Source organism: Sebastes umbrosus, chromosome 4 (genome assembly GCF_015220745.1).
Source record: "Sebastes umbrosus isolate fSebUmb1 chromosome 4, fSebUmb1.pri, whole genome shotgun sequence".
In the NCBI taxonomy this organism is placed as follows: Eukaryota; Metazoa; Chordata; class Actinopteri; order Perciformes; family Sebastidae; genus Sebastes; species Sebastes umbrosus.
Window position 1 is genome coordinate 773,012 of NC_051272.1, and position 12,330 is coordinate 785,341.

Below are 12,330 nucleotides of genomic sequence, written 5' to 3' on the forward strand. Positions count from 1 at the left end.
AACAACTATAGACATGGATGAAGGTGTCGCTCTACATGTTTCTATATCTCCTCATCGTCATCGTCCTCCTCTATCTACTGAGAAACTGAAATCATCTCAGGTTATAAATAAAAACAATAAATGATGGTTTTATGAGCAACCAATTAGTTCTGATGACGTCATCAGGCAGCGGATAGGTGGAAACATTTGACCTGAATATCAAGTTTAATATGAGCTGGCTGATAATTCAGTATTATCATGATGATGTTATCTTAAACTGTAAAAAACATAGAGCTGTAATGATTAGCTGATTAATCCATTAGACAATTAATTGGCAACAACACTCCGTTGTTATAATAACATATTAAAGCTAGCTAACACCATCGTCTCTGACCCCAACCACGGAGATACAGGGTTCCACGATTTAATACGGTTAGACTGAAGTCAGTCAATCCTAAAACTAAATATGGAGCTTAATCCCAGATCAAACGTACGTTAAAGGGCCGTGAATGTTGTCTTCTGTGATTGTGATGTTAAATGTTTGAATCCCTGTTTGTCCTTTCTGTGATGTTGCAAATGGAGCCGCTGTGATGCAAGACAAATATCAGACCTGTCTGACAATAAAAGTATAATCATATCGCATCGTATCTTATTGTGTCGTATCGTATCGGGTAGGTTTGGGTTAGGGTTAGGGGTTGTTGGGATGTTGGTTAGATTAGGGTTAGGGATAGGGTTGGGTTAGGGTAAGGTTAGGGTTAGGGTTTGTCGGTTAGATTAGGGTTAGGCGTTGTTGGTGTTGTTGGTTAGATTAGGGTTCGGGTTCGGGTTTGTTGGTGCACTGATCTCCTTCACCTTCACCCACCATGTAGAACAATACGCCAACATTGGACAGCTGAACGGTTTCAACATGAAGAGCCGTCAGATTCATACTATCGTTTTCATCATGTCCAAAACAAAATAACTTTATTTAAATCTTTTATCAGCACATGACCCTAAAGACTTTTCCTTTGAGTGTGAACTTTCAGCTGCATTACCACCCAACGGTGATTTACCTTTTACTTTATTGGCATTTTGCATTTATTAGATAGAATACAGTAGAGAAGCAGGAAATGAAGAAGCAGAGAGCGAGAGGGGTGCGACCCGTAACAAAGGTCTGTGGCTGGACTCGACGCAGCGACGTCACCTGGACGCCCCGACGGGAAAACAACTTTCAGATGGATTACCTACTGTACAGCTCAGGGAAGGTTCAGGTCTCTTTAACCATCTAAAATACTTGTTTGAGCATTGAAAATCTTTCAATGCTCAGGATGTAGCACTAAAACACGCAAAATCAAAAGAAAGAGGGTGCTCATGGACTACTGACGTTTTTTCCTTGTGTTATTCACGCTTAGATCAAAAGTTTGTTTTTACAAAATACCTTTTTAAATATTAGTTATTGAACAGGAAATGCTAAGTTAGTCAAATAGCACCACACAGCAGCTGATTGTGAAATAATCTTTTTTTTGTTTGTTTTATTATGTACAAATACAAAAACATAACGGTGAGAAAGTATCAACATAAAGGAGGAACTGGTTTGTAAACTCCAACAAAAATAGTTATAAAGCCCGTTTCTTCTTCCTGCTCATTCAGCGAACACAAACCATCAGTTTCAGACTTTATACCTCTAACCTTTCACCCTTTCATTCGCAGACCGCGTGTCTGTTCCGGTCACTCGTTGTAGCGCGACAGTTTGAGTCGGGGGATGATGTTCATGGACTGCAGCTCCTGGAACAGCAGCTTGCAGGCGTACGGGATACGCAGGGAGGAAACGTGGCAGGAAGACTTGCAGTAGTGACACCTGGAAGATAGAAACTGAGAATCAGTCTGCAGACAAACCAGAGGACTAATGACAGATCTGAGGACGAGTACAGGTCAGGTAGTCCGGGGCTTCTCAACCTTCTGTAACTTGAGGCCGACGTCTGATTGTTTAAAAGATTCAGAGGACCACCTTCCCAAATAAATGACAAACTGGGCTACATATATGTGTCATGCCACTGTCAGGTGTAATGACCTACATAAATATTCAGCTGACCCTCACCCATCACTGCCTGCCGTTATGAATCTAAACCATTCATGCACATATTTCCTCACCACACGCTTTGGAGCTTTTACGGGTGCAGGGTTGTCTCCAACATTACAAAACGCTCCATTTGTGTCACTGCATCCGAGACATACCGTATATCTGAAAAGGGGAGACTTGTGGGTACCCATAGAACCCATATTCATTCATATATCTGGAGGTCAGAGGTCAAGGGACCCCTTTGAAAATGGACATGACAGTTTTTCCTCACTAAAATCTAGTGTAACTTTGAAGGGTTTTATTTGCCTCCTTCCTGAAAAGCTAGCATGGCATGGCCGGGTTGGGACCGATGGATTCATCAGGAGTTTTAGTTTCATATCATTCCAGTATCCTTCCTCTAGCTTTAAAACCCTTCCGCTACAACCTCTGAAAAACAGAATAAACTCATAACTTTACGAGAAAAAAAGAAAATAACACGTAAAATCACTACTTTATTTACTTTATTTACTTAAGCGTCTTTGAGTTCTTGAAAAGCGCTATATAAGTTGAATTTATTATTATAATATTACTACTTTTTTCTCTTAAATTTATTACTTAATTTTCATAATATTATGACTTTATTCTCTAAATCTCAGATGTATTTTTTTTCCTCAATGTGGCCCTAATACTCCGTCGTACCGTCGTACCATAGACCTACAACAATGATAAATAAAAATGAAAATGTAAACAAAGAACAGTTATTCATTTCCAGGTTTAAAACTCCACAGGGAGCCGCTGGAGAGGGGCTGAAGAGACGCAGGTTGCTGACCTCTGACCTGCAATAACTTACTAAAGCCTGTATATTAGTTCCAGGAGAAACCGGTCAGCCGATCTGCAGTTGTCGACAGAAGTGTTCAACTCACCACCCGGAGTATCCCAGCAGGCCGCACTGCCCGCACACGTCCACCTCGAAGGCGTCGCTGGAGATCATGAGGCGCTCCAGCAGCAACATGCTCGCTCCGTAGCCGATCAGACAGTCACGTTCCATCTCGCCCAGACGCAGACCTCCGTCTCTGGAGCGGCCCTCCGTAGGCTGCCTGATAGCGGGGAACAGACGCATAATAACATCAGTAACAGAGATACAGATACAAGAGAGCAACACTCTTTTCTTTATAACTACAACAGGAACATTTGATTTCACCTGGTGAGAACGGCTCGGGGGCCTCGGGCTCTGGCGTGCATCTTGTCGAGAACCATGTGCTTCAGTTTCTGATAATAAACCGGTCCAAAGTAGATATAAGCCTCCAGAGGTTCCCTGAGGAGAACACGCAGATATGCATCCATAAAGATCACTACAATATAGAATATATCTTTATTAGCATACAATTCAATAACATGAATATCAGGCATTTATTAAGTAAAAATACAAAAAACATTTCATGATTGGAAAATTAAGAAAGTTACGCTAAATTCTGGCGTTGAAGAAATGGTATAGGCATTTTAAAAGGGTCCATTGACCTCTGACCTCCAGATATGTGAATGAATACTTTGAGATGAACAGAGTGAAAACTATATATCTTATTAAATAAAATGGATGTTGACAAACTGCATAATAAATCCTTATTAGGGATGTTAATGATTAACCGTTTAACTGTTAACCGACATTAAGCATTTTAACTGATTAACGCTATCGGTTAAAAGAAATGTTGATAATCAATTAAAAAGCTGAGAAAAACACTTAAAGGAGAAAAGCTGGTCCACCTTAATAGTCCACCTTAATAGAGTCTGAGCCGGCGTTACAGATACAGGAAGTTGTCTCCCGTCTATAGCTCGTTGAGCGGAGGAGTTGTAGCCTCGTAGCATTTATTCACCGACAAATAAACGGTACACACACTGTCTGCTACACCTACGTTCACAGCTAGAACGCCACCGACAACACAGTCTGTCGGAAACTAACCCTGCTGACAGAGCGGATGTGTGTGACTACAGCACATCTGCTCAACGCTAGAAGTGCCTCCGGCAACGCTAGAAGCTGCTAAAGTAGCACAAACACACACACTGTTTGTTGGACAATCGCTATCGTTAATCCAGACAGACAGAGTGTCGTTACACCGGGCAGACACGCAGCTGACAACCTGCTAAACTAAACTAAATGTGCGGTGGAGACTTTTACTGGGAAAGTGGCTGCATGACCGCGACACTACAATCTAATAATCTTGTCGGTTAACGGTTAATAATCGGTTAACGAGGGTCGGTTATCGGTTAAGAACATTTTTCAAAATTAGCATCCCTAATCACAATGCAATATATCTTATCGCAATATCAGAATATCACAAAATGTTTAAAATCGCATTAAGATGGTATCGTGACTCGAGTATCGTGGTAATATGGTATCGTGGTAATATGGTATCGTGGTAATATGGTATCGTGGGGCCTCTGCTGATTCCCCACTAAAAGTATATATTGAATTCTTGTTGACGTAAACTAAATAAAAGTGAAGCATCACGACATCGCTCTGAGGAAAGGGTTCAGTATGTCGGATACGATGATCACAAGCGAGTTTTATGTCTTCACAGACTCTTAGTGTAAAGAAGGAAGGTCAGTGATGTGATGCGTGTTTGAGTGGTGTTTAACGGGATGAACCGTGAGCTCGTTGTTACCCGGTGATTCCTGAGGTGACGTAGTCTTTGCCCTGATAGCTGTATCCGTAGCGGATGAGATCCTCGCACACATCCTTCACCTTGCTGCCTCCGAAGGCCGTCCCGTAGTGAAAGCGTCCGTCCAGGACTCCCGCCTTCCCAGCCAGCAGTTCAATCAACTTTCCTACCTGACAGAGAATCAGACACAATCTGCTCATTACATCAATCCTTTGTGATTTACACTCTTCTCCTGGCACCAAGTGAAAGTGGGTGAGATTAGATTACACATGTACCCCTTTAGGGTGGGACCGGCAGTCTAAGGATGACTGATTTCAACAATTCCACCGAGGTCGCCACCCAGAGGACCCCTGACCCCGGCACATAAAAGGAAACACCTACTCTCATTTCACTCTCAGGCCACAGAAACATCCTCCCCGAGCCAAACATTGCTGAGTCTTTCCCATGACAACCAGCGCGAGCAAACACACACTGGCACTGACAACTTCAGCAGTAAAGATCATTCAAGTTTTTACAGTGTAAGGGACAAAAAAAAAAAAAAAGAGCAGGCAGAACCGGGGCCAAGTCATTCACATTCAGCTCCATCCTGCAGTTCAGACGTACTGTGCATGTTTGATAAAACTTCCACACGCTGCTACAGGCGGCGGCGGCTTCGCTGGCAGCCGTCTCCGCAGCAACAAATATCTGTTTGTGAACAGTAAGATTGCTGCTTAGCCGCGTCAATGGACGTGTGCTCTGGAAGCCAACGATAACCCGGAGAGGAGAGGAGCCGGGATAATGAGGTGTTTTGTCTCAGAAGAGCCGACACAAACTTATGAAGAGCGACGGTCAACGCAGAGCCGGAGGTGATTCAGACTGAACTCACTGATAACAGCCGTCTACAGGTCCGGGACGGCGTGGCAAAACACCAAGTTCTCACCAAAATAAAAGTGGATTTAACCTTTCGGACAAATGTTACGCAGAATACTAGAGCTGAAATGATTATTCAATGAAAATGATTGTTAGTCTCAACCCGACTAAATGTGTTCTCCCACAGTTCATACCGTCATTCTGGAGGGATATCCGTGAGGGTTCATGATGATATCTGGACAGATGCCCGTGTCACAGAACGGCATATCCTCCTGGGGAACGATGAGGCCGCAAACACCTGAAACACACACAACGTATTGAAGGGAACGCACACATCTCAACACACATCTCAACACACATCTGAACACACACAGCAGTACGACTGTACTTTTACAGAGACTGTAGATGAAGCACAACAAAGCACTTTTAAGTCATAATCTTCAATTAATGTTGCAACAATGTGTCCATTAATTAATCACTCAATCAACAAGAGATTCAACAAAAATCATTTAAATATTTAAAGGGACTGTTTGTAAGAATCAGAAATGTCTTGTTAGCAGCTTCACCTGTGTCCGTTAAGTCAACTAAAGTCAGCGTCCTGTTGCTGGCGCTTGTGCTCGCTCTACATAGACATGAAGGAGCATCACTCAACACAGTGAGGAGACACACGTCAGCTAAAAGCACAATATCACTCTATATTTCAGCTGCTTGGCAGTAATGTTAGCTGACCAGACCAAGGTCTCTCCATGAATCAATGCTGATCCTAGTGTTGGCTTTTCCCGCCTCAGCCTCCCGACCGCGGCCGGAGGGAACGGGGGAGACGCCGGAGTTTTGGTCGGAGACGATAACGTTTCTCTCTGCGGAGCCCCGTCACTTCACAAGACACGGGAAACCTCTGTTGGTCTGGAGGAGCTGCAGCAGTTATTTCTGCACAAATGTCCACTGAACATTCACTAGATATTCTCAGAGCTAAACTAACTCTTCTGCAGTGTGGAGTGAGCAGCATGCACGTGAGAGGTGGAGCGAAAGAGTGAGAAGGAGCGCGGTGTGTGAGTGAAGGCAGGCAGAGGAGCAGAGGAGCAGAGTACAGCAGAGACTCCGGTCCTGGAGATCAAAGCTACGGTCTCCCCCGCGTCCTCCGACCGCGGCCAATACTGTTTAACAGCTTCACTAGATACAACCAAGAGGTTTTGGTGCTTCACTGTAGTTTGTGTTGGAGTCTGAGTCTGAACAGCGGAGACACGCGAGTGACCATGAGACACCGACCAGCAATGATTAATACGTGTAAGAAGTTACAAACAGTCCCTTTAAGAAAATCTTTATTTTAGCCAAAAGGTCAAACACTAAATAACGGACCGCACAGTTCTGACTAAAAAAATTGTCAAACTTCTAGTAGAACTTTTTGTTGTGTTTAATGCTGCACGGAGGTTTGGCGTGGAGGTTTGGCGTGGACCTCTGGCGGAGACATTTCCATACTCATGTGGACAGACAGGGTCCTCTTTTGACTCACATGACGTGGGGGGACGAGCGCCCCGGTAGCCGGGAGTTTAAGTGTGAGTGCAAATGTTTGCTGAGGGGCCGAAGCACTCTTCCCTTGGCCAGGGTAAACAGATTGTAGGCCCATTTGCAAATGAAAAAAAAAAGAGAGAAAGGAGGAGAGAAGAAGAGAAGGAGAGCAGGAAGTGGAGAAAAGGTGCTTAGCTTGACAGGGAGACCGGGATTACACATCCATGACTTTCAGTTTAACTCGGAGGAAGTGGAGGGGGGATCAACTGGAGAGGAGAAATTGAATCCGCGCACGTGGGAAAAATTCACTATGAGCCGGCCAGTCGGCGACGCGGCACACTGTTGATGCCATAACAGGATGTAGTAACAGGATGTCGACCGGGAACAAGTACAGCGACTTTCTGGAAAGTCATCCAAAGAGCAGGAAGAAGGAGAAAAGAAAAGAGAGAAAAGGCGAGTACAGAAGAGCCAGAAGAAGAAGAAAAGGTAAAAGGGGAAATAAAAAAGAAAGAAAAGGCAGTTGTGTATATCAGGAGGAAAGAGAGGAGGAGGAACGAGAGTGGAAAATGGAGGAGAAGGTGATTAGAGAGATTCAGAGAGAGAGACACTAGTTCCCACAGCAGACATCCTCGGTGTTGTTTGTTTTGTGTGAAAGTGAATGATAAAAGAGGCATGAAATCAGCAGAGAAAGGCAAGACAACAGCAAGGGTCCAGAGCCCTCCATCACCGCTCATACAGCCCCACGCTGGCGGCTCGCACAATGGGCCCCTACTACTGACAACCCCCCCCCCCCACCACCTCCACAGCTGTGTGTGTGTGTGTGTGTGTGTGTGTGTGTGTGTGTGTGTGTAAATAATTAACTTATTCTGCTCTGCTGACCAGGACTTATGAGACTAGTCATGAGGAGCTGGGAGATCTAATTCACTTGTAATAAAATAATTAAATGTACGATTCAGTGTGTTTAAATGTTTGTAAATGTTTGTGGTTAATTCTGCAGAACAGGAACAATATAATAAAAATAATAAAGTTTCATTTCTTAACTCTAAAGCAGCTGTGAACCTCAACGTGACTGCTCTGATTAAAGAAAACGAGCTCAGTTGCACATCTGGGACGTTCCATCCAGATCTCCTCCAGCTAACCCCCCGGCGACCCCTCGCTCTCCGTCACTATCCCGAGACAGAAGACATTGTCCCGTCCCGAGCTGACCGCCCAGTGGCCACCGCGTTAATGAGGAGGAGTAAATTATGCATGGCGCCAGTTAGCTTTTTGATTAAAACATCATACGAGCCCTCTATAGGGGAGGTGCTGCAAAACAATGGAGGTTGTAAACACTTTTTTCTCCGGTTAGCAGTGAGAATACTGCCGGGGTGTAATAAATTTGCATAGTCTGGCACAGGACAAAGAGCCAATTAATTGAAAAGAGCTCTTGAAAGATGAGGACCGGGGGGGCAGTGACAGAGCAACAGCTACTGGGACTTGACTCAACAAATGCTCCGGCACAGAGACGACCAAACTGTTTTACAATCTTTCATGAAGGGTTCAAATTTGAGGCTGTAAATGGTGAATATCAACGCAGCCTCTCTTTAGTGTGCACGTTTAGCTTTGAGCTCAAAGTGTGACGGTGCTGAGGTCGGCACCTTTCTGTCCGTGCCGACTGCTGAACTTGTCTCCTATCTCCGGTCTCCTGGTCTGCCTCAGGAGGATCTTGATGAGGAAAGCATCTTCGGCGTTGGATGAGATCATGACCTTCTCTATGTACGAGTCTGTTGATCCCTTATAGCTGCAGAGAGAACCAGAGAGGATTTTCTTTACGGCAGGATTCGTTATCGAGGTCAAGGAGAACTTTATTATCCCCTACAGGGGCAATTTGTTGTCCAGTCAGCAGAACCACACAGCCATCACACACAATACATATCCTATTAAAGGCAAGAAATACAAAAGCTTACAACATACAACATTACAGGGCATCGTTTAGGAAACCAATGGCAGTCGGAACTAAAGGATTTCTGAGCCTATCGGTCCAACATGTAGGCAGACTGTATCTGCGGCCTGACGGGAGCAACCTGAACATCGGACAGGGGACGACTCGGATCAGCTAGGACCGACTGAACCTTCTTCAAGGTCCTGCTTAGGAACAGAGGATTCAAGTCGTTTAGGGCGATGCCTGCAACACTTTGACTAAACCCTGCAACCTGTTCCTGTTTTTGAGGGTGAGCGACCCGTACCAGCTGATAGAAGAGAACGTCAAGACAGACTTGATAAAACAAGAGTAAAACATTTTCATAAAAGTGTTGTCCACCTTAAAACTACTAAGTTTATGGTACAAATAAATCCACTGATGATCTTTTCTACATCCAGCATCCACCTGAGTCTCAGAGGTTAGCCTGTCATCCAGCACCGTGCCGAGGTGTTCGTACTGCTGCACCACCTCAACAGCCCGATCACTAAGCCTTACAGGAGAGAAGACCGGAGGATTCTCCAGAAATCTACTATCATCTCTTTAGTTTTGGACACATTCATATTTAAAAAGGACGTCGTAAATGTATTTACATGAGAGAAGCTGTGAACAGGTGGGTGTGGGGTTGGGAGCTGAAGTGCACTCTCACCTGATGGGCACGTCTCTGTACTGGGGCTGGCCTGGCTGGGTACTGCCCTCCAGTGGTGTCTGGGTGACGGTTGGCATGGACTTGTTCACCAACACCTGCTTGTTCTCCACTTTCTCACCTGAGACACACACACACACACGATTTACAAGACGTTTAACCTTGCATACTGTATGTCATGCTAATACCTTTTCACCTTGTATAAAATGTGTAATATACTGATTAGTAAATGTTATCATTTACTATTACTGAATGTCATTTAGTTCATTATAAGTTTCAATCAAACATTAAGATATAAGTGGAAAAAACTGTTCACAAAACATGATAGACCTGAAAAAATGCCTGAAAAAAAATCTAAAAAAAGTCTGAAAAAAAAGACGAAAACAAATTTCTGAAAAATGTCTGAAAAAAAAGTCTGAAAAATGTCCGAAAAAAAATATCTCAAAAAATGTCCTAAAAAAAATATCTAAAAACATTTCCGAAAAAAAAATCTGAAAAAATGTCCGAAAAAAAAATCTGAAAAATGTCCGAAAAAAAAATCTAAAAAAATGTCCGAAAAAAAGGATCTAAAAAAAAGTCCAAAAAAAAAATCTGAAAAATGTCTGAAAAAATGTCCGAAAAAAAAAAATCTAAAAAAATTTCCAAAAAAAAAATCTAAATAAATGTCCGAAAAAAAAAGATCCAAAAAAATGTCCGAAAAAAAATCTAAAAAAAGTCAAAAAAAATATATCTAAAAAAAAGTCAGAAAAAAAATGTCCGAAAAAAAAAATCTGAAAAATGTCTGAAAAAATGTACGAAAAAAAAAATCTGAAAAAATGTCCGAAAAAAATATCTGAAAAAAAAATCTAAAAAAATGTCCGAAAAAAAGGATCTAAAAAAAAGTCCAAAAAAAATCTTTTTTTTTTCCGAAAAAAAAAATCTGAAAAATGTCCGAAAAAAAATCTCTAAAAAAATGTCTGAAAAAAAAAATCTGAAAAATGTCCGAAAAAATAAATCCGAAAAAAAATCTAAAAAAATTTACAAAAAAAAAGATTTAAAAGAAATGTCAGAAAAAAAATATCTGAAAAATGTCAGAAAAAAAAATCTGAAAAAATTAAAAAAAAAAAGATCTGACCTCTGACTATTGGTGGAACAATTTAGCCACAAACTCACAGACTGACCAGATACGGTCCAAACAGATACTCGGTTAGACCAAGTCTTGTTTTAATTAGACTTAGTTGGTTTGTTTAAAAGCTACCTGAGCGTTACCTGAACACTGAAGAGTTGCATTCTTTGTAGCCGGTTTATTAATCTCTTATAACAACAAAAAACTTCCCCTTTATTTACTTTCAAGCAATTAATTGTGGGCAAGCACATGAAGTGTGTTAATTAACTCCTTGCACCATGATAGAGCCCTTCACCAGGTCGTGGTGTGTGTCTGTCAACACAAACCGGAGCCGTGATAAAGAAAGCCCGATACTCTGCTAATGTTATGATGACATCAGCATAAATTTAAGCATAAACAGAATCAACCAATAGCAAACAATTTAATAAGTTGTATCAAATTGAACATTTATTTCCTCTATTGATCAATTACGTCCCACCTCAACATGTTTCAGCAGCAATTAAACCACATTAACCCTTCGAGCTCTGCAATAGAAATGGTCCTCCGGTGCCTACATTGATTTTTTTGCTCATCTCTTGGAGTTTCTTCAGATGCTTCATATCTCTAAAATCTCAACAACCCCGGCTAAAAGGTTATGTAAGTCAATAAACCATAATAGTTGATAAAAGTATTGAAATTGTGTCATAAATTAAAGAAAAAAAATAAAAATCTGGCATATTTTTTCATGAAATGTTAAAAAATAAAAACACAAAACATATCGATCCACAAAAACTCTAAATACAGAAACACAAACTAAATTATTCCACTACATAACACTTCAAAAGTTATTTGCACGTTTTTTTTAGTGTTTGAGATATGAGCTCGTTTTTATGAGCAGATCGAGTGTGAAGGCGTTTTGATAGTTTCATTAAGTTTCATCACGTGCCGCACGTAACGTAATGATGTCATCACGGGCGTACGACGTGATAACGCGAAAGACAGAAGACTCAGCTTTCTGCTGCAAGATGAATGAACGCTCTAGATATTATGATTTTTATTATACATCGATTTAAACAGGAATACGACAACAATCTGTTTTTAAAGGGTCAAGTGACGTTATAATTTTATGAGGCCTTAAAAACACCTTAAGTTACACTGCTCAAAGAGTGAAACATCAGTAACAAGCCAACGCCAGCAAAATAAACAGACATCCGGCAAAAGACGGCAAATCAACTCATCCCTCACATGAATGTAGGGATGCACCGATACCGTTACCGATACCGATACCAGTATCGGGTATCGGGTCCAATACTGTGCTCATGTACTCGTACTCGGAAAACGGCTCCAATACAACATCACCGATACCACTTTACGGTGGTGCGCCTGACCCCGCTGGGCCGGGATCCCACCTCAGCCAGCACCAGCCCTCACTTTCATTGCACCACGGGGTTTTGCTTGCACCCTCTGACTCGCGCGTGCGTCAGACTCCTTGGTCCGTGTTTCAAGACGGGTCGGGTGGGTTGCAGACATCGCCGCAGGCCCCTGGAGCCTTTTATGTGGGCCGAGCCCCGATCTGGCGGCACGATGCGGTTGGGGCGCACTGAGGACAGTCCG

At 42.5% G+C, this 12,330-nt stretch overlaps 1 protein-coding gene across 1 annotated transcript in view; it reads right to left on the reverse strand.

Moving 5' to 3' along the window:
- Nucleotides 1-1,459: 1,459 nt before the first annotated feature.
- The window catches only part of polr3b (polymerase (RNA) III (DNA directed) polypeptide B), a 32,663-nt gene continuing 21,792 nt past the window's right edge, over nucleotides 1,460-12,330 (reverse strand). Inside the window, exons 22-28 of the mRNA XM_037768253.1 lie at nucleotides 9,636-9,753; nucleotides 8,667-8,809; nucleotides 5,718-5,821; nucleotides 4,678-4,844; nucleotides 3,219-3,332; nucleotides 2,941-3,114; nucleotides 1,460-1,816 (exon numbers count right to left, since the gene is read on the reverse strand). Coding sequence (XP_037624181.1) covers nucleotides 1,687-1,816; nucleotides 2,941-3,114; nucleotides 3,219-3,332; nucleotides 4,678-4,844; nucleotides 5,718-5,821; nucleotides 8,667-8,809; nucleotides 9,636-9,753 — 950 coding nt within the window. The 3' untranslated portion in view covers nucleotides 1,460-1,686. The remainder of the gene's footprint in view (nucleotides 1,817-2,940; nucleotides 3,115-3,218; nucleotides 3,333-4,677; nucleotides 4,845-5,717; nucleotides 5,822-8,666; nucleotides 8,810-9,635; nucleotides 9,754-12,330) is intronic.